General features: G+C 37.8%; 1 protein-coding gene across 1 annotated transcript in view; it reads right to left on the reverse strand.

The window, feature by feature from the left end:
* Positions 1 to 26411, reverse strand: part of LOC131691060 (tetraspanin-2A) — a 211064-nt gene that overhangs the window by 85170 nt on the left and 99483 nt on the right. The window contains exon 2 of the mRNA XM_058977220.1: positions 16713 to 16910. Within this exon, the coding sequence (XP_058833203.1) occupies positions 16713 to 16910 (198 nt within the window). The remainder of the gene's footprint in view (positions 1 to 16712; positions 16911 to 26411) is intronic.

The raw sequence follows: 26411 nt of genomic DNA on the forward strand, positions 1-26411 counted from the left end.
TCTCTGATTACCGGAGCAGTTATTTATGGGCTGTCGAAGGTAGGAAGGAACACGTTTGCTACATCATTACTACCGGTATACTATACATATTATATATCTAAGCGAATATGAGGAACAGTAGATGAGCAGGCAGCAGAAGAAATGCGTTCCAATTAATACTTGTTTCTACAACGGTACCTGATGTTTTTTTTTTCAAGCTTGGCAAAGCACAGTAATTGATGGATCCGAACAAGATGAAACGCCATAATAAATGTCTGTTTGCTTCAGAAAACAATGTGCCGCATACAGAGTTCTTCTCGGCTTAGGCACTGATTGTACGGTCCTGTCCTGTGGTGGTAGAAACGGCAGCAGCAGCTAAAAATCTACTTCCGCACAGAAAACAGCATTAGACTCGCGTGAAAAGAAAGTAATAAAGCGCTATTTTATGTCCGACACTTCGTTCGGCGCATTTGGGGCCGTCTTGGTCGGCCGAAGACAATGTTCACTGCGGATGTGACAGGGCTGGATTAGATAGTGGCGGTGATCAGTCAGGGGGATTTCTTCTATCCCAAAGTGCTGATTTGTTTCCTGTCTGTGAAGGGGGGTGGTGGTTCATTTCGCGAAAGTTTGTTGCTAAAATTTATCTGTACCATTGTAGACAGTTCAACTCTGCACAATGGGTAATTTTTATGATGTGTTTGCATCGGTTGCCAAGACTTTGTTCACATTCCGTTTACTGAAATAGTTTTTAAGATTACTATCAACGGCGTGTGTGTTTTTGGAATGCTTGTAGCAATGCAGTCTATGGTGGCTGTTATGCACAACAGTTATTTTCAACAAGCTTTCTTACGACAAACTGAAGATTGTTTTAGCCTAATATGATAATATCTTAATAAGATGACTGGAAAGTGTGAATACTAAAACATACATTTGCAAGGAAAGATTGGCGCGTCCAACCAACCAAGCCAGCCAACCAAGTGGAAAAAGTGCTCTAACTCTTTTTTCCGACCAATACCATCGATAAAGAATTCCCATTCCAGTTCGGAGGGACTACTCGGATGGTTATCTTAAACTTTCTCATCGAATAATTCAATATATTTAATCAATGGAGACGCTTGGTGCTTTATAGAAAAAAGTTGCGCTTGGTTTTTCCCAATCACCACAACTGGAATTTTGGAAGAGTTTCATGTCGGGTTCCGGTTTAGTTTCAGAGAGCGACAAATGTTCGGGTTTTAGTTCAACTTGATACTTGACCATGTCTAGTGTTTTGAAATCGCGTACCAGACGCGAACTTTCGCGGGCGTCCTCCCAATCCATGGTGGGACAATGAGTGCTCAGAGCTGTACGCGAAGAAGGCCGTCGTGCATAAGACCTTCCGGGACGACGGCCTGCCAACTAGCTACCGACAGTACGCGATGGCGGAAACGCGAATGAAGAGTTCGATGAAAGCCAAAAAACGTAGCTACTGGCGCCGGTTCGTCAACGGGCTAACGAGAGAAACATCGATGAGCACTCTTTAGGGCACGGCGCGGCGCTTACGAAACCTAAACAGCACTAACGACCGTTGGATATTCGATTTTGCCAAGAAGGTTTGTCCGGATTCCTACCCGGCACCGAAGATCTACCGCGTCCGCTCACGATAACAGACAGAATAAAATTTAACTTTTTTTTAAAAACTTGCCAGATTCTGCCAAGAGACGCATGTTGAATTTATTCAATAAGTTTCTTTAGGATAAAATTGCCCCTAACGACTGGAGACAAGTGAAGGTCACCGTCATCCAAAAATCAGGAAAGCCAACCTCCAACCACAACTCGTATCGACCGATTGCAATACTGTCCTGTATCCGTAAGTTGTTCGAGAAAATGATTCTATTCCGTCTCGACAATTGGGTCGAAGCAAATAGCTTACTGTCAGATACACAATTTGGTTTTCGCAAAAGCAAAGGCTAGAACGTCTGTCTTGCGTTGCTCTCAACAAAAAATTCAAATGGCTTATGCTAGCAAAAAGTAGATGGCATCAGTGTTCCTAGATATAAAGGGGGCTTTTAATTCAGTTTCTATGACAATTCCTTTCAGAGAAGCTGCACCAGCATGGTCCAAGTTTTTGCTAATCTTTCTGGCTGAAAAACACATGCATTTTTCGCATGGTGACTTATCGACATCACGAATTAGCTACATGGATCTTCCCCAGGGCTCATGTCTAAGCCCCCTGCTCTGCAACTTTTACGTGAATGCCATTGACAAATATCTTGTCAATTCTTGCACGCTACGGCAGCTTGCAGATGATGGTCTCTGTTACAGGTCCCAAAGCCGTCGATTTGCAAGGACCATTGCAAGATACCTGGGTTGACTTGTCTGCTTGGGTCCTCCAGCTGGGTTTCGAGTTCTTCACGGAGAAAATTAGACTAGTCGTACTGCTTCAATTAATCGGTAAAACTATTGCTCAGGTTTCAACTTTCATATATCTCGGGGTTTGGTTCGACTCTAAAGGTACCTGGGGATGTCACATTGGGTATCTGAAACAGAAATGCCAACAAACGATCAATTTATTCCGGACAATAACTGGAACATGGTGGGGTGTCCACCCAGGAGACCTTCTCAGATTGTACCAAACAACGATATTGTCGGTGATGGAGTACGGGTGTTTCTGTTTCCGCTCCGCTACGACAACACACTCCACACACTTCAACAAACCGAAGAGAATCCAGTATCTTTGCTTGCGCATTGCCCTGGGTTGCATGCAATTGACCCATACGATGAGACTCGAAGTGCTACCGGGCGTTCTCCCGCTGAAAAATCGATTTTGGGAACTCTCAATTGGATTGCTCATCCGATGCGACATTTTGAACCCACTGGTTGTTGAAAGCTGCGAGAGGCTCGTCGAGCTCAATTCTCAAACCCCCGTTTTAAGTCCTTGTACTTCGACTACATGGCACAGAGCATCAATCCTTCTTCGTATAAACCCAACCGTGTCCGATTCCCAGATACCTCTGATTCTACTGTATTCTTCGACACATCCATAAAGGAAGAGATTCGTGGAATACCGGAGCACACACTCTCACAAGTGATCCCCAATATATTTTAAAAATAAATTCCGAGAAGTCGACTGTGACAACATGTTCTACACTGACGGATCAAAGCTCGGTGAGTCCACTGGCTGCGGAGTCTCCAATAATACTATCACCGCTTCATTCAAGCTCAATGATCCCGCTTCGGTTTACGTCGCAGAATTAGCTGCTATTCAGTACACCCTTGGGATCATCAACACTACTTTATCAACTCGGACAGCCTCAGCTCTATCGAGGCTCTTCGTGCGATGAATCCCAAAAAACAATTCCCGTATTTTTTTACGGGAGTCCTTGTATACGTTAACTGGAAAATCTTACCAGATTACCTTTGTTTGGATCCCCTCTCATTGCTCTATCCCGGCCAATAAAAAGGCCGACTCTTTAGCAAAGGTGGACCTAGGTAGACAAAATCATCCACTACCTCGAAGGTTTCAGGCGGGTGTACAGGTCTGCCACCGTTCCAAATGTTCGGGCGATAATGTCCATGTCATCCGCGAAGCATACAAATTGGCCGGATTTCGTGAAGATCAGGCGCCGGCTGTTGAGCCCGGCTCGTCGCATCACATCACCTTCCAGAGCGATGTTGAATAGTAGACACGAGAGTCCATCACCTTGTCTCAGTCCCCGTCGAGATTCGAATGGACTGGAAAGTTCGCCAGAAATCCTTACGCTGTTTTGTACACCGTCCATCGTTGCTTTGCTCAGTCGAGTCAGCTTCCCGGGAAAGCTGTTTTCGTCCATGATTTTCTATAGTTCTACGCGGTCGATACTGTCGTATGCCGCCTTGAAGTCGATGAACAGGTGATGCGTTGGGATCTGGTATTCACGGCATTTCTGGAAGATTTGCCGTACGGTGAAGATCTGGTCCGTTGTCGACCGGCCATCGATGAAGCTGGCTTGATAACTTCCCACGAACTCATTTACTTTAGGTGATAGACGACGGAAAATGATCTGGGATAGCTTTTTGTAGGCGGCATTCAAAATGGTGATCGCTTGGAAGTTCTCACACTCCAAATGGTCGCCTTTCTTGTGAATGGGGCAGATCACCCCTTCTTTCCACACCTCCGGTAGCTATTCGGTTTCCAGGATCCTGACTACTAACAGGTGCAGACAAGTGGCCAACTTTTCCGAGCTTAACTTGATGGGTTCTGCTGCGATACCATCTTTGCCAGCTGCTTTGTTGTTCTTGAGCTGTTGGATGGCATCCTTAGCTTCCCTCAACGTGGGAGTTGGTTCATTTCCGTCCTCAACTGCACTGACGTAGTCAAATTTTTATCTGTACCTACATTCTCCTCGCCGTTCACGTGCTCGTCGTAGTGCTGCTTCCACCTTTCGATCACCTCACGGTTGTCTGTCCCGTCCTTATCCCTACATATTTCGAAGCCTTTGCAGGATGCGTTGAGCTTCTGGTAGAACTTCTGTGTATCTTGAGAACGGCACAGCAGGTTCATTTTCTCGCACTCCGCTTCTTCCAGACGGCGTTTTTTTTCTCCCGGAAGAGGCGTGTCTACTGCCACCGCTTCCGTTTGTATTGTTCCACATTCTGTCGTGTTCCATGCTGCAGCAGGACTGCTCGCGCTGCATTCTTCTCCTCCAAAACCGCACTGCACTCCTCGTCGAACCAATCGTTCCGTCGTCTCCGTTCCTCGTACCCGAAAATGTCCTCAGCTACGTTGTTGATGGCTGCTTTTACTGTTCTCCAGCAGTCCTCTAGAGGGGCGACGTCAAGCTCTCCCTCGTCCGGCAACGCTGCCTCGAGGTGCTGCGCGTATGCAGTGGCGACATCTGGTTGCTTCAGTCGCTCCAGACCGTACCGAGGCGGCAGAAGGTGACATCTATGAAGGACCAATTTACTTCAGCGATTTTATCAGTATCAGAGGACACTCAACAGTTGGCAAACCTCATTGAGCAATGGGGAGCTTGGACGATGACTACATTCCATTATCCCGAAGGTGTCAACGAAACCTTGGTTTAGGAGGATGGATGTGGGTTGGTACTTCATTCGTGTAATGACCCGGCTCATGTCTAACCACTAAACGTTGGATGTGCATTTGCGGACTATTGGGCTTGCAGTCTGTGCGCTTGTGACGAAGGTTATCACGACATCGAGCACGTTGTCTTGGCTTGCGCCGAGTATTGTGACGCAAAGTCTCAGTTAAAGGATTCCTTCCGGGCCCGAGGTAGACCACCCAATGCCCCAGTCCGGGATATGCTGGCAAATCGTGATCTCCCCTATATGTTCCTTATTTACAATTTCATAAAAACGATAAATATCCCAATTTAGCCCCTCACTTTTATGTCTCCTTTTTGATAGCTCCCTGTCCTGCCTTGTGGAGCCGGTAAGCACCAGAGTGCCATTATGTGACTGCAGTCGCACTTGTCATGCCTGCATAAAACGAACTTGAAGCGAGAGCGAACCGATTCACCGTGGGTCCGATGAATTCCACCCACAAACCCAATTCTTGACATCTTGGTAGCCTGAAGCTCTAAGTCATATCGCTGCTCTCCCGTTTGGACTTCTTTCTCTGTCAGCATGTCTACCTAATCGCTCCTGTCCCTGACACAACTGCTGCTACACCGATGTTGGAAATAAATCAAATTTGTGTTCTGTATTGTTAGTTTTAAGATAGCTGTAAAATTTCTCATATAAACTTGTTCCCCTTCTTGTATATCAAATTGTACTCTTAGTTCTAAGATAGCTGAAAATTTTTCATAAAAAAAACTTATATTCCCCCTCTTGTGTATCAAACTCGATTCCTAGTTTAAAGATTGTTGAAATTTTTTTCATAAAAGCACTATTGTTCCCACTCTTGTATTGAGAATTGTATTTCTAGTTTTAAGATAGCTGTAAATTTTTTCCGCTTTGCATAAAACAATATTTCAACTTTGGAACCTCCTAGTTTTAAGATAAATGTTAAAAAAAAGAATTTGGCACCGCCAAGCTAACGCATTTGTGCTTATCAAATAAACGAACTGAAAAAAAAATAAAAACTTTCCTATCTCATGCCTCCACGCGAGTCTAAATCTATTGATGACATTTGGTCCTTAGACCGGCGACGACTGTATGCTATCAGACTTCTGCCAATATTAGCAGAATGAGAGGGTGCGAACAGATCTAGTCGAGAAAACATTGCCGGAAAAATGAATAGTTGTTCGGAGCCCCAATATAACCTTAATCTATATCTAGTATCGATGATCACGGGTCAACACGTACTGAAAATTCGCCGCGTCTGTTTTTATGAACCTAATTTCAAGCTCCGTTATTGCTTACAAGCCCCTTGCATCAGGTTAACAATCTTTTATATTTCCTTTCAGGGGTCGTTATTATCGCTCGCATACTTGTATTCCACAAGCAATCCGATAAGGAAAATAAGAAATACTTTCCTTGATTTATAACAACTCTTTGCCTGTATAATGAGTTATCAGTCGGTTGTTTTTAACTCAAATTTCGTAGAGAAGAAATAGCGAAATCTGTCTAAACACTGTTGAAATAAATAGTGATTCGTACCATTACGCAGATATGATTGACAATACTCCCACGGCTGCTGTGTGGAGTTCAAATTGCCTTTGTTTAGAAAAAAATAGGATTCTCTCGGTAGCCGGCTACCCAGAGTAAAAAAGAACAAAAAAAATACTCGAAGACTAACTAAACAACTACATAATAAGCTATGATTTTCCGGTCGTATCGCGTGCGTAGAGCGAATCCTAGACCTTATACCTTTCCACCACCAACTCCACGACACCTAAGGAAGAGGTGGAGCATCAACACTTCCCGTCTACCTTATCGTTTTGCCTTTCCCGTGTACGATACTGCTGTTGAGGTTTAAATAAATACTTACCATTTCCTAAGCAACATTTCTTTTGGGAATATGTTGCACCGAATAATTGGAGTAATAGAGTTTTCTACGGGCAAGTTAAAGTGAAAGTAGGATATTAAAATCGGCCAAAAAGTGAGAACGCTCACTTTGCCTTGCCATATCTGAGCTCTTTGTACGACGAATTACATATAAATTTTCACCTTTGGAAATGCATTTCATTTACAAGAATTCTATTATTTCATAATCTATTGTAATGCTACTCCGGCTCATTGACATTGAAAGGCTCCCGAGCCAACCAAATAAAGTCGAAGGAATAAAAAAAATCTACAAGAATTTTGATCACATAATATTGGAAAATTAAATTGTATATCCGAAGTCATTCCAAAAACTATAATTGAAAGTCAGTACTTAAAAAAAGATATACTTTTTATATAACAATCATATCTTGCCGGTTTTCCGACCTATTTAAAATATTTTTTCTCCAATAAAAATCCTTGCAGTTTCTTCACCTGCTGATTTTTTGTAGGTTTCAGTCAGTCAGACTTTCATATGGCGCGCGATGTTGGGTAAAATTTTTAGCGAATTGCATAGTTTTGCGGTTTGCTATTTCACATATTTACTCACTAGCTTTACTGAATTAAGAAAATGCAGAACAGATTTTTTAAATATTATCCAAGAAACTTTAAGATCACAGCTATGACTGTCAATTTTTATACGTCAATTGATTGCAATTGATGCCGTATACAATTTGTTGTAGAACAAAATTTTATAATGCGTAAAAAAAAAAAAAAAATTGACGGTTGTCCTACTGGAGCTATAGAGCTAGGTTCTCGGAAGGGCTCCACGTCAGAATCACATACTATAGTTTGCAGACGAGACAGGCAATGTCGCCCACTAAAACACTGCTTTAGGCCAATTGCAGCGGGCTGTAATTCTGAATGTGAGATTCATTGTATGGTTCAGGTACGTGTGGGCGTAGGGAATTCGCGATCGTGTGTATCATCGCGAAGGGATCGAGCATTTGTACGTTAACGTGTTCGATCGCGTGTGCTAACGGGTATGTAAGTTCGCGTGCATAAATTCTATATTAAAACCGCGTGCCTTTCGCATATTCGCGTGTGTCCTAGAATGATCGCGCGCGGATCGTGAATATGATACCTAATTTTTCGTGTACGGTTTAGATTCTAGAAGAAAGTGGGTTCTTCCATATCACTACAGTTCCCTGTCACGTCGCCATGGAACGTATTGTCTTTTGGATATGAGCTTTATTTTTTAATTGATGTAACCGAATGTATGGACCTAAGTTGCTAGAATGGAGGGTGAAGTTTTCCGGACGTGACCGATTCATGATCGCACGCGTTTGCGGGTTCGCGTTTGAGACCACGTTTGTAACTTCGGAAGTACAAAAACGATCACATTATTACCGGAGTGTTATAAAGTTTGCGTAATCGCGGGCATAGGTGTGCGTAGATGGTCGCGAAGGGCTTCAGCCTTCGTACGTTGACGTATTTGTCGCGTGTATGTTACTTTACGGGAATAAATTCGATTTTGTAACCCTGCGGTTAATCACATATTCGCGTGTGTTCTTGGATGGCCACGCGGACCGTCGTTCCAAAATTCAGTTTTTGGTCTACGGATCACATTCTGACAGAGAGTGAGTTACCCCCTATATCACACGAGAGTTCCCGGTCATGTCGCCATGGAACGTGTTGTTCAGTGGATATGAGAGCTTTCTTTTTTTTAATTGGTCCAATTAAAGGCATGAACCTAGACCGCTGGTACCGAGAATAGAGACTTCCGAAAGTGACTGATTCGTGATCGCGCGAGTGCAGAAGACCGCGTTAATAAAAAAAAATATAAGTGCTGACACTTTCACTTTATCACCGGGATGTTATCATGTTTGCGAGATCGCGGGTGTAGGTTGCGTGGATGATCGCGAAGGACTCAAGCATTTGTATGTTAGCGTGTTTGTCGCGTGTATAAATTCGATTTTATTACCGTATGCCCATTCAAAAAATTCGCCTGCTTTTAGATGATTGCGCGGACCGTGAATCTGATACTTAATTTGCTAGAAGAGAGTGCGTGCTTCCATTTAACTAGAGTTCCCGGTCATGTCGCGTGTTGTCCAGTGGATATGAGCGACATATTTTGATTGGTCTTACTGTAGGCATGAGGCTAGGCTGCTAGGAGCGAGGATAGAGACTTCCGGACGGGACTGATTCATGATCGCGCGAGCGGTGCGATAATGCTTGAGACCGTATTTTTTGATTTATAAGTACTAAAATATGCACTTAATTACCGGGGAGTTTTAATGTTGGCAAGATCGCGGGCGCAACGATGTGTGGATGATTGCAATTACATGTTCGCGTTTGTAACCAGGTTTGTGTTATCGCGAACGTCACGAACGTTTGCACGTTTAGAATGGGAGAGATTGTGAGTGTATATGAGAGAATATGCAGTTTATTTTGTGTGTGAGTGTTAGTATGAATCTGATTTAAGATATAGTAATAAAAGAAAAATAAGTCAAGTAAAGGTAGATGGAGGTAAAACACAAATATAGAGATTGTCATCCCTGTTTCTGAAAACAGCGATTCCGATTCGTTATAGACGAGTATTACTCACCATCTTCACGAGCCAGAACGACAGTTCGAGCGAGATAAAAACACCCACCTTCAGGGTGGTCTTTTCCTATAGATGTCAGTCCATTGATCCCAATCGAATGAATCGATCTCTATGCCCAAGATCAAATGAGTCTTCGACCAGCTGAACCAATATGTCTCCCTAATGATTATGAGGCATGAGATTCAGAGATCAAAGAACCAGCACTCACTCGGATCTCACATTCTTATCCACCACCCAAGAGTACGCGTCCTTAGGCTCATCACCGAAGCCCTGCCTGAATTCTATTTATTTAACAGGCAATGCAAACAGAGCCGTAGCGTACGGTTGGCCACGTTGGACCCCGCCAAGGGCGCCAATCTGAGGGGGGCGCTAAAATCTTGATCTGCTTTTTAAAATAAGTGAGGTTAATTAATAGGGTGACAGGAAAAAAATGACCCCTATCGGCTCACCTCTGCGTCGATTCCTAGTCCCACCAGGAGTACTTGCACCAAATTTGAAGCAATTCGGACAAGTCTAACTACCGGACCAACGGGCCTGAAGTTTGTATGGGAATTTTCAACAATTTACATGGAGAAAACCCACCAGCACGCATTTTCGCCGCTAGGTGGCACTGTATGCATCGTATTATCACTGTAAGTGAAAATAAGAAGGATAATTGAATTGTCTACAACTTAGTCGAAGACTGCAAGTAAATCCGACTTTGTTAAAAGAAGTTATTAAACTTTTAACGAAGTGATGTCTGAGTCAGTTTTGCATGGGGCCTAACAGTGCATGGTTGTGTATCAGTACTCGATTCACACGAACTAAACATTTTTGTGAAATAATCGTTAGGTTTAGCTCAATGGTATGTTCAGAAGAATTATAGTAAATAATACGAGTCATGCTTTGATTAGAAAATTTTAGTTCCACCTGTTACCGCATAGAGGGCGCCAACACAAACTTTTCAACGGAGAGAGATAGAAATTTGGTGTCTTCTACAAAGTTATAGCACAGGCATTTTTCAGTATTTCTTCTGAACATCTTGATACTCTATCTCTCTTCTATGAAAAGTTAGTAGTGGCGCCCTCTATGCGGTCACAGGTGGAACTAAAATTTTCTAACCAAAACATAACTCGTATTATTTACTATAATTCTTGTAAACATACTATTCGGCTAAATCTAACCATTATTTCACAAAAATATATAGTTCGCGGGACTCGAGTACTGATACACAACCATGCACTGCTATGCCCCATGCAAAACTGACTCAGACATCACTTCGTTAAAAGTTTAATAACTTCTTTTAACATAGCCGGATTTACTAGCAGTCTTCGACAAAGTTGTAGATAATTAAAATATCTTTCTTATTTTCACTTACAGTGATAATACGATGTATACAGTGCCATCTAGCGGCGAAAATACGAGCTAGTGAGTTTTCTCCATGTAAATTGTTGAAAAATCCAATATAAACTTCAGGCACGTTGGTCCGGTAGTTAGACTTGTCCGATTTGCTTCAAATTTGGTACAAGTACTTCTGGTGGGACTAGGAATCGACTCAGGGGTGGGCCGATTGAGTTTTCAAAAATTCATCATTTTTCTGGGCAGTCTATTAATTAATGAAATTAGTCAGGATAGGAGTATCATTTCAGGTACACATTATTGTTTGAAAGTCGAACTGAAAAAGAAAGCCAAAGCAGACAGCGAAAGGACGCATGACTGAGACTCTACGCAAAAAGACGGTCCTGTTACTCCAGAATAAACAACAAACAAGACTTTAAATTGCAACAAAAATAGCGAAAAATATTGCAAACTTTTACCGCTCGTTTTCTCAGCTTCATAGGAACAAGGGGGAACGGAAATATGGTCATGGGCAGTAAAGCAGGCCGCTTTTTTAAAGCTGTAGCAAACATCGTAGAGTAAGCTAGATCAATTATGAGAAGATAACCCCATGCCGTACCATGTAAATTAAGGTCTCTTCGATGCCGGGAGGTTTTCCGTATTATCGTAAAGTTGCCAGTTCTCAACCTAGGTCCAACCAATACTGTGCTAAGTTGAATCTCTGGTTGAAATGTCATATGGTTTTTGGTGTGCCTGGAAGCGTTGGAAACTTTGATTTTTTCTGAATTGACTAGGTGCTGTTTGATTCGGATTTGTAGCAGAGCTTTTTCTTGCTGGTATATTTATAGGCCTTTCAAAAGAGAAAAAATACGAATACTCATTTGCTTGTAATTAGTGTAGTACTGCATACATGACGCGCGGTACAAACAACCGATCATGCAGACGATCCTTGTCGAAGAAGACGCAAAGCAGTCTTGCCAAAAGCTGACTCGACACTAGTTTGAAGGCCCAGTACGATTGTCACTCAAAATGTTCACTCACTGGAGCAAGAGGTTATGGTAAGAGACAATGTCGTCCTTCAGTAGATCCACGCATGCCATGTTCGAATCGATAGCTACACCATCGATCTCAACTTTGTGAACGGGCGTGTAAACGCGTTAGTTTTTCATAAAAGTTTTGTCGCCAGTAACGTCATTTGTTTGCTTTAGACAAAATATCACAATCCTGAACCTATCTAGTCGAGCTTTCGAGATATCTGGCACAACTGAATATTTCTGCGTCTTGTGGAATATCAGAATATTTCGCGGACTGTCTTTGATCCGAAAGAAGGTCGGATACGGTCGAACCCAGTACATTATGTTTGATTTTAAATGGATGCTCGGATCTTTGGCGACGAATCTTGTTCGACATCCATTTCGGAACCATTTGGGTCAATTGAGGGGTACACTTTTCCTTGAAATTTCAAATCGGACACACCTCAAAAGTATTGGTACCTCGAACAAAATTTAAGTGCAATCAAAAAACAATGTCATGAAGCGTCGAGATCTGGTATGTCTTTGTGGTACAAGGAATATTTTTGAATTAAGATGGGACTTGAGTTTGGAAAAGTAGGTTTTTGTATGCCAAATGTTTTAGAAATCAATGAAATGTCGAAATCTGGTGTCAATTCGAAATGAAACAAGTTTTATGACTTTTATTTGAAAATCGCAGTTTAAAAATTAAAAGTACCAGATAGACAACATTTGTCATCAATTTTTTGTGAGAAGTTACAAGATCCGTTATTTCATGCAGTTCTAAGACATATGGCATAGAAAATAAATTAAAAACAGCCTTTTCAAACCTCAGTTTCAACTCAAATCCAGAATTTTCCAAGTTTAAATAAAATGAAATTCAGGGTGCCAGTAGATCTCGACGTTTCATTACATCCTAAGCTGTTCTATTTTTGAACATTCTAAGGGTGTTTTCCACGGGTGAAAATCTGTCCGATTGAGCTAAACTTTTTTTTATATTTTCGATGAATTTCGCGCCAACTCGATGTTGGCAGCACCCTCTCAGATTTTATTGAATCTTTCTGAACTTTGTCACAAAAAGCCACTTTGCATACTTTGTTTTTCCTAAAATGGTCTAGACTGTCTTTTGAAAAGGGTCAAACTTTTTTTACCAATTTTTTTCAGATGGCTATAGTCTAAAAATGACAAATCCTACAAAAATGTTGTAGGAGTGATTTAACAAAATTTGTCAAATTTTTGAATAAAAATATTGAAAAAATTCTTCATCGATTCCTACACTGAAAAAAATCGCTTTAAAAAATTTAAAGTCGATTTACAAAAAAACCTCATCTTTGATTTGGATGAAATTTTGTTCCAAGATAGGTTATTATGTTCCCTACCTACCGTCAAATATTCAAGTCGTGCACTTCTAAGGAAAACAAATTATTTGAAAAAAACTTTTCCTTGTCCAAACTTAATTTTTTTTCAGTGTATTTTTATCGAAAACTGAACTAATGAAAGTCATAATCATCTCAGAATCCAATTTCCCAACTGATAGTTGCCCGATACACGCAAAAAATATCAGTAACGAATTTGGTATAGACTGGACTGGAACGAGGCCGAAGGGATTCGTTTAACGGAGATCCGGTACTAGAATACATAGCGCACGACCAAACAACATGTTTAATATCGCGATAACCGCCACCACCAGTGCAGAGACCGCTCTCCACTTTCTCAATACGCCGGAATCTACAAATAATGATTGTACATGGCCCGAGATATCACCCGAATGAAGTCATGACCCTCATCCATTCTCTTGGACCAATGTTTTATGATACCTTTGGGATTCCTAAACTTCCATCGCTCGACGAAATTTTCCAAATTTCGAGTTTCCTCTGAGAAGAAATATTTAAAAACTCGTTGAAGCTACGCGATCTTTCATAAATATCACCTTCTAATGCCTAAATGTCCATGTTCTCATTATCATTGTAATCCAAGTGTCCGCCTTCTCATTGCCCGGAAAGGAGCACTGCGAAAGAATTTAAACTAAGGTAATTTGCTATGATTTTTCAGATAAAGTACTCGAAAACTTTCATGTTTTCCCCAAGAAATACCAAGTGCTCCATCAAATGAAGAGCCTCCTGTAACTGTAACGATGTGGGCATTGTCGTTGATAGGTAAATATAAAACCATCAATTTGGTGGGGAAAATGTTGGCAGCACAGCCTCTTTTATGATTGCACTCAACACTAATGTCGTAATAATTAGCATAAAAGCGATGCATAGCTGTCATCATATGACGAACGTTCCGTGTATTCCAATCACAGGATGAATCGAATACACAACGTAGGCCCTGGCCACCAGACGAAACATTGTTTCTCTGATGATCTGTCCGTTAATCCGTTGACGAACCGATGCCAATAATCGCGTTTTTCAGCTTTCATCAAGTTTTTCATTTGCATTTGTAGCGTCGCGTATAATGGGAAAAATTTGGGCGATCCGACGTTCAAAAGTCCCTTTTGCGTATAATTCTAAGCAATCTCTGCCCACCACAAAGTAGGAGACTGTTCACGGTTGTTCGCGTCGGGTACTCGTTTCGTCTGACCTTTAATCGTAGTGCAAATGCATTGTGTAAAACCTTGGGGAACATGTAGGGACTGAAACATAGAGACACTTGGGGTATTTGATGTACCATGTAGAATTTTCCTGCGAGTTTCTAAGATTACCGAGACCAGGAACCACTTACTGCGGTTTTATAACAGCACCCTTCAAAGAACACTCTCAGGCCTTTACGAGGAAGCTTAGCAGAGAAAACTAATTTTCCTATTTCGGAAATTTATAGGATGGCGAACCAGAATTTTCACTGGCCGAAGTTAAGGATTCCTGAAGCAGCGAACCCCATACTTCACAATTAAGGTCCCTACACCATCAGTCTCTACCTTCCAGGAGGGTACATAGACAAGATACTTCTTCGTACACGGCCAAGTGGTATTTAGTTAAATCTCGCATAAATCGATGATGTTAAATTAATTATTTTTGCCCTCATTCAAGTTTGTTATGAATATATACCAAATTCGTTACTGATACTTTTTGCATGTATCAGGCAACTATCAGTTCAGAAATTGGAATCTGAGATGATTATGACTTTCATTGGTTCAGTTTTCGATAAAAAGACACTGAAACAATAAATTCAGTTTGGACAAGGATTTTTTTTATTCATATAACTTTTTTTTCCTTAAAAGTACTCAACTTGAACATAATTACCTATCTTTAAACCAAATTTCATTCAAATCAAAGATGGGTTTTTTTTGTAAATCGACTTCAAATTTGTAAAATCGATTTTTTTCATTGTAGGAGTCAATGAAGAATTTTTACAATATTTTTATTAAAAAATTGAACTAATTTTGTGCAAATCACTCCTACAACACTTTTTTGTAGGATTTGTCATTTTTAGAGTATAGCCGTTTGAATTAAATTGGTAAAAACAATTTTTGACCCTTTTAAAAAGACAGTCTAGATCATTTTTGGAAAAACAAAGTATGCAAAGTGCAAATTATTATTTGAATGTCGAACTGAAAAAGAAAGCCAAAGTAAGCATCAAAGGGGCGCAAAACTAAGACTCCACCAAGGGTGCCAGAAGACAACGCTACAACTCTGAATGCAAATTTTATATTTCCTAAAAAAATTAACAAAACCACGTAGAAGTTCAGAAATTTTAATTATTTAGCAGATAATTTTGAATTCTAAGCGACGAACTACACGTTTTATGGTCCAATCGATTGCAATTCATGTCGGCTGCGATTTCAAAAGTTACTATTTCCTCAAAAAATGTAACAGAAATACGTAGAAATTCAAAAAAGAACGATAATACATTTTGTAGTAATTTAGATGGCGATTTTGATTTGAAACGATAACCTGCACATTTTCATACACCAATCGATTGAAATTTAGGCTGCCTACAATTTCTGGAAGAACCAAATTTTATATTTCCACAAAATATATTAAAAAATACGTGGAAGTTCAGAAATTTAATTTATTTAGCACATAACCATAAACACAATTTTTTCTGCTAAATAAATGAAATAACTATACTTCTACGTATTCTCGTTAAATTTTTGACGAAAAATTTCCGCCATTTTGCAGATTTCCAATATATTTATTGGGAACTAATATTTCTAACGCTTAATTTACCTAAACAGTATATTTTCATTCAAAGAGTATTCATTGAACATCCGTCGAATATTGAGAGCATTTCCCTACTCCTTCAACCATCCTCATTTACATTAGCCTATTCCACACGAATACCACTCACGAGCCAAGTGCCAATTGCCCCCACCCAATCCACAAGAGTCTGGGTCAGCATGTTAAATGAATGGCACCAAGTGTTGCTCCCACGCAAATCATCGGCGAGACCAACACCAACTCACCCCAATCCGGCAGTTCCAACCCTTCTGCATGGCTGTAAATCCTGCAGGTCATGCATGCTATAGGGGCGGGTACTGGGCGAGCACAGTGGTTTCGCTCGCCCAGCAGTACGCCGAGCGTGGAAATATTATGAATTCTGGTCCAGTAAGGACTCGCACCTCGAGGGCAGCAAAACCCGTACGACTAAGTTGGAAGAGCAAACAGCGGAGCAAATAAAAACCGGTACTAATTACTGTTCGCAAAGCGTCATTTTTCACTGCCGGTGTGGCTAACCCGGGCTCTTGTGTATGTAGTGGAATTTTCTATTTATGGCAGCTGGTAAACAAATGGCGGTTAGGGGAGGGGGGTTTGGGGCTGGAGGGCAAAATGTATTTTGTTTCGAAATAATCTTATTTACGGGGCGGTCGGGTTGGGGTTCATTTCAGTGATCGGTTTCGCTTGCTGCTACTGCTAACTCGAACGAACCGACGGCACTTGACGAATCGAAAAACTTACCGCATACAGAGCCGTCGAGTGTTCCATCAGGGCACTGCAGCACCCGAGGAAGGAGAAAATCATGACCAGTGCACCGGCACCGATCAGAATGTACACGCCGATGTAGTACTGGTAGATCTCTAGCAGGGCAACCCACTCGTCGAAGCCCGGCTCGGCCCGGATGTAGATCGTGAAGGCAAACAGTCCCGCTCCGATGATCTGTGGAAAGGCAGAAAATAGTGGTTAGTTGCGAGAATTGAACAGAGCGATCCAAGCCTGGTCCCGAAGAATGATATCAGGCAATAGTAGAGACTAAAGTAATGAGATAATTTGAAATAATTTTATTATTCTTGTCTGATTGCGGTTTTCGTTGAGGTGAAAAGGTTTGGATTCTTCTAAATCATAAGTCAAAATAAACAAAAATATTATCGACCAGAATTTAGTTTGAGATTTTTATCCAGAACAAAAAGTTCAAACTTGGACAACCATGCGTCTCCTTGAATGTAGTTTCGATGGAGACGCAAAGTACTCTACTGAACTGCACCGAGAAACCTGATATCCGTTTAAAAGTCGAAAAAAATCTTCTACCAATAGCTAGCAAAACAGGCTACCCCACTTATCAAAGAATTGTATTCTACATCAACGGAATCAACATAATGCACAATTTATCTGTTCTATCTGCAGGAAAACTGTGTTCCTTCGCCGTGTCCAGCTGTAAGAAAGCGCCAGCTCTCGTTCCATCTCAACGGAGCCACCATCAATCTGCAGACCGACCACCAGTCCATCACCACCACCGCCACTGCCACCCCGCTCGGGCTGAATGTGAATGTAAAACATTATGTAAATCAGCGTGAAGTGAGCATTTTCATGCTTTCAAACAAATGATGCACAATTTGGTTCGTTTCTTGCAATTTTACGTTTCTTTCCGTCCGTCCGTCCGTCCGTTGTTCGACCAAGTTCTCCGTTGGTTTTCTCGTGAATATGGGAATTGCATGCCCATATAACAGAGTGCATTTGCATTCGACGATTCCCTCCTGGATGGTGAAGACGACGACGACGACGACGTCGTCGACGACGTTTCATTTCATTTTGTGCTGCAGCGCTTTGGAGTTTCACGCTTCGCTGAATCGGCATTGTTACGGAAGTGGCCGCTCTTGAAGTGTTTTCTTCTGCATTTTTGATTCCTTAGGATATAGTTGGTTTATCGGCAATTTTGAACTGAATTTGATTGGTTCAATCAAGCGTAGCTCGGATGCAGGAATGTTTAAATATATTTATGTACAGGGATATTATGTAACAGACTATCCAGTATTTATTCAAACTTACTGATTGGTACCTGTACAAATGGGTTTTTTTTTACACAAATTTAATTACAAAATTACCAAAGTATTTTTTTCGTAATTTCCCCAACTCATCTAGGCGCCAGCTAAGAACGACGCCCACTCAGTGACCACGGATGCGAGCGAGCGAGCGGAAACCGACGCTTGAGACGCTGAAGCTGCTAGAGAAATAAAAGAATAGCACCACCAACCGAGATCCAACTTTCACGATACCGATCGCCCGTAGCGGGCAAGCGAGTGCTGAGAAATTACATTCGTTTTGTTCGTGGTTCACCGTGGTGCACCTTCCACTTTCCACTTTATCTATCTATCTGCATATCTCTTTCGCCGGTAGTTAGAGTACGATTGCTGTCGTTGCTCACGGGCGCTTACGGGCGCAATTGTGTAGTTTTTGCAATTGCAATTGCCATGCTGCCATGGCTTCACCGAAGTCGAGCTTGAATTGCAACCGCAGCAGTGGAGAATTTCGAGGGAAAAAAAAGAATTATTGCAGGTGGATTTTCGCTCTATCGTTGAATGGAAATCTTTCTGGTGCGGATGTTTCTATTTCCTAAATACCTTAGGAGATTTAATTGGATTATTTACTGCGCTCGAAGGGAAGGTGCGGAGTAGCAGCTACTAAAATGCTTGCAAAACTTGCCGTACTGAGGCAACTGGTTGTTGATCTTAACAGTCAGCGGAAATGCTGGGCGATTCCGAACAAAAAACTCTGCGTCCAGGGCCGGCGTGACACTTTGGGCCCTAAAAGAGGTTGTAAGATAAGCATAGGGTGGGGGTCGCTTACTAGAGACTAGTACTTACTGCCGTCTTTTCATAAATTTACAAAACAATCGCTTGAAAATCACGAATATTCTTCAATGGAAATCTTCAGCAATTTTTTTATTTTTTAAAAACTTAACTAACAATTTCACAAAAATTTCGCGAAAATTTATAGAAAATATTAAGGAAAAATACAGAATACTATTTTACAAAAATATTGCGAAAATTAAATGCAAATTTTACGTGATTTCATCGGAAAAATTTAACGATAAATTTACAAAAATTTCGCGCTGATCTTTCAAAAAATGTTCGAACATTTTAAGTAAATTTAACAAAAATTTCGCTTTTAGAACTTATTTTTTTTTGAATTTTGGAAATTTTTACGTATATTTTAAGAAATTTTCGAAATATTTAGCAAATTTTACTAAAAATTGGAAAAATAAGGCAAGAGTTTGAATTTTACAAATTTTACGACATGTTCACAAAAATTTCCCGAAATTTTTTAGAAAATGTTAAGGAAATTTCCAGAAAATTTTGCGAAAATTTTACGAAAACTTTACAAACCTTTAACAAAAAATCTACGAAAATTTTGCATGAATTGTAAGAAAATTTCGCGAAAATTTTTAGAACATCTTTCGAAAAATTTACTTAAATTTTGCTGAAACTTTACGAAAATTTTCCTAAATTTAACAACTTTCGCCAAGTTTCTGAAAATTTTAAGGAAATCTTATAAAAATTTTACGAAAATTTTTCAAATATTTAATGAAACATCTGCGAAAATTTAACAACAAAATTACGAAAAATTTTCGAGAATCTATTGAGAAATTTATGAAAATTTAACGGAAACTTTACAATTTTTTTTAACGAAAATTAACCCATTTCACGATATGTTGCACTGGTTCGTCTCCAACAAAAAAAAAAAGCTGCTAAAAATTTTACAAAACTTTCGCAATTTTTTTAGAAATTCTCAGAAAATTAAACGAATATTTTATGAAAATGTACGAAACATTTAACGAACAATCTGCGAATATTTTACACGAGTTTCGTTTTAATTTCACGAGAATTTTACCAAAATTTACGAATTTTTACGGAAACTACGAAAAGTTTATGAAATTTAACAAATTTCAGGAAAAATTTTCGATGTTTCTGAAAATTTGACGAAAAATTCCAATTTTTCGAAAAATTTAAGGAAATTCACGAAAATTTTCCGAAATTTTATAAGTTTTATAAATTTTCCAAATTTTCCAAATTTTCCAAATTTTCCAAATTTTCCAAATTTTCCAAATTTTCCAAATTTTCCAAATTTTCCAAATTTTCCAAATTTTCCAAATTTTCCAAATTTTCCAAATTTTCCAAATTTTCCAAATTTTCCAAATTTTCCAAATTTTCCAAATTTTCCAAATTTTCCAAATTTTCCAAATTTTCCAAATTTTCCAAATTTTCCAAATTTTCCAAATTTTCCAAATTTTCCAAATTTTCCAAATTTTCCAAATTTTCCAAATTTTCCAAATTTTCCAAATTTTCCAAATTTTCCAAATTTTCCAAATTTTCCAAATTTTCCAAATTTTCCAAATTTTCCAAATTTTCCAAATTTTCCAAATTTTCCAAATTTTCCAAATTTTCCAAATTTTCCAAATTTTCCAAATTTTCCAAATTTTCCAAATTTTCCAAATTTTCCAAATTTTCCAAATTTTCCAAATTTTCCAAATTTTCCAAATTTTCCAAATTTTCCAAATTTTCCAAATTTTCCAAATTTTCCAAATTTTCCAAATTTTCCAAATTTTCCAAATTTTCCAAATTTTCCAAATTTTCCAAATTTTCCAAATTTTCCAAATTTTCCAAATTTTCCAAATTTTCCAAATTTTCCAAATTTTCCAAATTTTCCAAATTTTCCAAATTTTCCAAATTTTCCAAATTTTCCAAATTTTCCAAATTTTCCAAATTTTCCAAATTTTCCAAATTTTCCAAATTTTCCGAATTTTCCAAATTTTCCAAATTTTCCAAATTTTCCAAATTTTCCAAATTTTCCAAATTTTCCAAATTTTCCAAATTTTCCAAATTTTCCAAATTTTCCAAATTTTCCAAATTTTCCAAATTTTCCAAATTTTCCAAATTTTCCAAATTTTCCAAATTTTTCAAATTTTTCAAATTTTCCAAATTTTCCAAATTTTCCAAATTTTCCAAATTTTCAAAATTTTCAAAATTTTCCAAATTTTCAAAATTTTCCAAATTTTCCAAATTTTCCAAATTTTCCAAATTTTCCAAATTTTCCAAATTTTCCAAATTTTCCAAATTTTCCAAATTTTCCAAATTTTCCAAATTTTCCAAATTTTCCAAATTTTCCAAATTTTCCAAATTTTCCAAATTTTCCAAATTTTCCAAATTTTCCAAATTTTCCAAATTTTCCAAATTTTCCAAATTTTCCAAATTTTCCAAATTTTCCAAATTTTCCAAATTTTCCAAATTTTCCAAATTTTCCAAATTTTCCAAATTTTCCAAATTTTCCAAATTTTCCAAATTTTCCAAATTTTCCAAATTTTCCAAATTTTCCAAATTTTCCAAATTTTCCAAATTTTCCAAATTTTCCAAATTTTCCAAATTTTCCAAATTTTCCAAATTTTCCAAATTTTCCAAATTTTCCAAATTTTCCAAATTTTCCAAATTTTCCAAATTTTCCAAATTTTCCAAATTTTCCAAATTTTCCAAATTTTCCAAATTTTCCAAATTTTCCAAATTTTCCAAATTTTCCAAATTTTCCAAATTTTCCAAATTTTCCAAATTTTCCAAATTTTCCAAATTTTCCAAATTTTCCAAATTTTCCAAATTTTCCAAATTTTCCAAATTTTCCAAATTTTCCAAATTTTCCAAATTTTCCAAATTTTCCAAATTTTCCAAATTTTCCAAATTTTCCAAATTTTCCAAATTTTCCAAATTTTCCAAATTTTCCAAATTTTCCAAATTTTCCAAATTTTCCAAATTTTCCAAATTTTCCAAATTTTCCAAATTTTCCAAATTTTCCAAATTTTCCAAATTTTCCAAATTTTCCAAATTTTCCAAATTTTCCAAATTTTCCAAATTTTCCAAATTTTCCAAATTTTCCAAATTTTCCAAATTTTCCAAATTTTCCAAATTTTCCAAATTTTCCAAATTTTCCAAATTTTCCAAATTTTCCAAATTTTCCAAATTTTCCAAATTTTCCAAATTTTCCAAATTTTCCAAATTTTCCAAATTTTCCAAATTTTCCAAATTTTCCAAATTTTCCAAATTTTCCAAATTTTCCAAATTTTCCAAATTTTCCAAATTTTCCAAATTTTCCAAATTTTCCAAATTTTCCAAATTTTCCAAATTTTCCAAATTTTCCAAATTTTCCAAATTTTCCAAATTTTCCAAATTTTCCAAATTTTCCAAATTTTCCAAATTTTCCAAATTTTCCAAATTTTCCAAATTTTCCAAATTTTCCAAATTTTCCAAATTTTCCAAATTTTCCAAATTTTCCAAATTTTCCAAATTTTCCAAATTTTCCAAATTTTCCAAATTTTCCAAATTTTCCAAATTTTCCAAATTTTCCAAATTTTCCAAATTTTCCAAATTTTCCAAATTTTCCAAATTTTCCAAATTTTCCAAATTTTCCAAATTTTCCAAATTTTCCAAATTTTCCAAATTTTCCAAATTTTCCAAATTTTCCAAATTTTCCAAATTTTCCAAATTTTCCAAATTTTCCAAATTTTCCAAATTTTCCAAATTTTCCAAATTTTCCAAATTTTCCAAATTTTCCAAATTTTCCAAATTTTCCAAATTTTCCAAATTTTCCAAATTTTCCAAATTTTCCAAATTTTCCAAATTTTCCAAATTTTCCAAATTTTCCAAATTTTCCAAATTTTCCAAATTTTCCAAATTTTCCAAATTTTCCAAATTTTCCAAATTTTCCAAATTTTCCAAATTTTCCAAATTTTCCAAATTTTCCAAATTTTCCAAATTTTCCAAATTTTCCAAATTTTCCAAATTTTCCAAATTTTCCAAATTTTCCAAATTTTCCAAATTTTCCAAATTTTCCAAATTTTCCAAATTTTCCAAATTTTCCAAATTTTCCAAATTTTCCAAATTTTCCAAATTTTCCAAATTTTCCAAATTTTCCAAATTTTCCAAATTTTCCAAATTTTCCAAATTTTCCAAATTTTCCAAATTTTTCAATTTTTCCAAATTTTTCTATTTTTCAAAATTTTTCAAATTTTTAAAATTTTTACAATTTTCCAAATTTTTTAAATTTTGCAAATTTTACAAATTGGACAAATTTCTAAAATTATTCAAAATTCTTGCGAAAATTATAATAAATTAACGAATATTTTGCGAAAACTTTACGAAAATTTTCATAAATTTTAGAAAAGTTTCACCGATTTCACTTCAATTTTACTGAAAATTTTACACACATTCTAGAAAAAATTACGAATATGTTAGGGAAATTTTACGAATATTTAGCTAACGTTCATTGAAATAGCTACGAAAATTTTACGCGACTTTTACGAAAAATTACGAAAATTTTGCGAAAAATTTTTAGGCATCTTTCGAAAAATTTACGAAAATTTTACGATAAGTTACCAAAAATTTTACAAAAAATTACAGTTATTCCGAAACCGTTCGAAAACAACGAAAATGTTTAGAAATTTTTAAAAAAATTTACGGATGCGGTGTAAACCCGATTTTATCAGCACCCGATTTTATCAGCACCCGATTTTATCAGCCCCCGATTTTATCTATCCCCGATTTTATCAGCTTCAAATGAAAATTGATAGTAGTTTGATGGGCTCTAGCAGACAAATCAAATTGAATTCGAGCAAATCCTTTCTTGAGCATATTTTTCTCATCCTAAAAATCAGAAATATGCATATTTTGCACTGTCAATTAATGGTTTTATCAGAACAAAATTCACCAAGGGGCTAATAAAAACGGGTCCTCACTGCAATAAGATAAGTTTCCGAAAAAAATTACGAAAATTTTAAGGAATTTCCCTGAAAATTTTCGAATATTCAACGAAAAATCTACCATAATTTTACGCAAAATTTCACGATGTTTAGAAAAAATTAACGAATTTTTCGCAAAACATTCGCAAAATTTGCGAAAATTAAATAAATTTCACAAAAAAAATTACAAGAGGATCCCGAAAACCTCGAAAAATTCTAGAAAGTTTTTAGAAAATTTTAGGGCAATTTTAGAAAAAAAATACAAAAATTTTGAGATAATTTTCCGAAAATTCGTGGAAATTTCACGAAATTTTTTAAAAAATTAAGAATATTTTAAGAAAATTTTACGAAAATTTTTCGGAAACATCGTATATATAGTAAATTTTACGATAGTTTTAGGATAGGTTTCAGAATTTTTTTCGAAAATTCAACGAAAATTTTTAGAATGTTTGTAGAAAATTTTAAAGGAAATTTTCAGAAATTTTTACGAAATTTTTCCAAAAATGATGACAAGTACAGTTACAGTACAGCAGAATCACGATTAGCCCCTTGGTACATGCGAAACTTCAAACCCGTACAACGTCATATATGATTTAAACTCGCAATGAATTTTATGCTCTTATGTTTTTATTTCTTTCAATTTTAGATTGCTAAATTATTAGTATCATAACTTTGACCCACTCAATTTTGGTTCTTGCAATTTTTGATTTGAGCTCTCTTGATTTTCACACTTTCATTGTCGTCTCTCTCTCTCTCTCTCTCTCTCTCTCTCTCTCTCTTCATTATGACTCTCAGAATTGCTTTCCAATAAGACCACACTTCAGCCATGAAACCACTTTGCGCATTTTTGGCATCTGTTTCTACAGTGTATGGCTAGTACGGTCCGTCAGATACTGATGAGACTAAATCGAAACGCGAAGTCATGCCTTACTATGAGAAAAAAAATTTCGCTGCACAGATGTGTATTGCACACGAAATGTTACCATTCAAAACTTGAAAGCTTCTATATGGTGTCCAATTTAGGCTAGAGTATCAGTAACAGTTAAATGCACCTGCCATCAGTAGCAAGTGAATGTTTAAGGATCGCTAGAAAAGTGACGAAGAATGCAGTAGAACCGCGTTGCATAATTTACAACCGGAATCACCGGAACTGCACGCCCCCCCCCCCCTCCAGAAGCCAATTGTAGCGCATGAACCAGTCCCTCGTTAAGCAATTGCTCGAATTAGCCTGTTTATACGTAGAGCCATTCCCGGTGGTCGTAAACCATTAAGCACCATGTTTTATGGCTCAATTCTGCAACGCCCCAACGAGTTCATTAATGCGAACCGACTTCCTTCAAACTTTTCTTTCACCCTAAATCGAATTTGACTGCGGATTTCAAGCAAATGGCACGATTTACGTCTCCGGTAGACATTATCTGTTTCTTTGCGTACCAGTTTAATTCGAACCTCATAAGGTAGTCAGTCTTCTGAGAAAAAACGTGAGCATGCTATCGGTGAATATATAACTAGTTTTAATCATCGCTGCTATCGGACTTCTTGGAATAAATGTAGGATGTTTTCCGCTGCTTTTTTTTTTCATCAGCCATCCGGCTTAAAGCTATTCGCCCTGCTTAATGGCTCACTCATCACGGCTCGGAAAAGTACTTAATTTCACCAAGGCATTCACTCGAGCAGGTGAAGAAAAATTGCGCTCATTTGTTATAAATACGCGAGCACGAACGGTGGCGTGGAAAGGCACACCCCGATACGTTGAAAGGCATTAAAACTGGGTTAATCCTGTGGGCGAGATTTGCGAAATGGGTGCTATTCATCAGAGGTTCATTATTTGGCGGGATTCTTTTATTTGCTGGTAATTCGATGGCGAAAGCGTGTCGCTGGGGATCATGCGTGCCGAAATTGCGATATTTAAAGTGATGTGTTTGAATCGTTGCTAAATTATTCAAATTGATTTGGGAATTTAATCAAATTGCTATTTCCACATTCAGAACTGATGCGGTTTCACCATAGCTATGCATTATTTGAATTTTGGAGCTATTCATCGAAAGTTTTTTTTTAATTGAGCTATGTGGGTTGCTTTATATTTGCATAATCGATCAAAAAATGCGAAGCAAGAAAAATGCATCCCCATTCCTCAAAACAATATGTGACTAAATTGATTCCATACATATAAATACACACGATTGAGCTATTTGCATCAATTTTACATTCCATCCCATTACGTAAGGAATTTGCAGCGCGGCTTCAGTGCACATATTTTCTTCTCAGCTGTGCAAGCTTTACGGTTGTGTATGTATAAGTATGCTTCTTACCCCATCGTTGGTCCCCTGCTGCACTTCGTCGATGGTTGATAGGTACCTCCGACAAAGCAATTTGAATAACTTTCGCTCGTCAAGTACCTCGCCCGAAGGCAGCAAGCGAAGAATTTTTCAATATTTCCAACAAATCTATTTTACCGCACACATGCAACGTGGAATCTGGTGAACTCAATCGCTTTTCAGAACGGCAACGACGACGATACCATCTCCAGAAATGCTCATGCTGCTTTGGGGGTTCGTCCCGTTTGATGTCACACTGGCTGGCACTGCTGTGTCGCTGCGCTGTCGGTCGTCGGATCTTGCTCCGATGCAGCGCAGATATAAATCAGTTTCCGTTTTCATACA

The sequence above is a fragment of the Topomyia yanbarensis genome, chromosome 3 (genome assembly GCF_030247195.1).
Source record: "Topomyia yanbarensis strain Yona2022 chromosome 3, ASM3024719v1, whole genome shotgun sequence".
Lineage (NCBI taxonomy): Eukaryota > Metazoa > Arthropoda > Insecta > Diptera > Culicidae > Topomyia > Topomyia yanbarensis.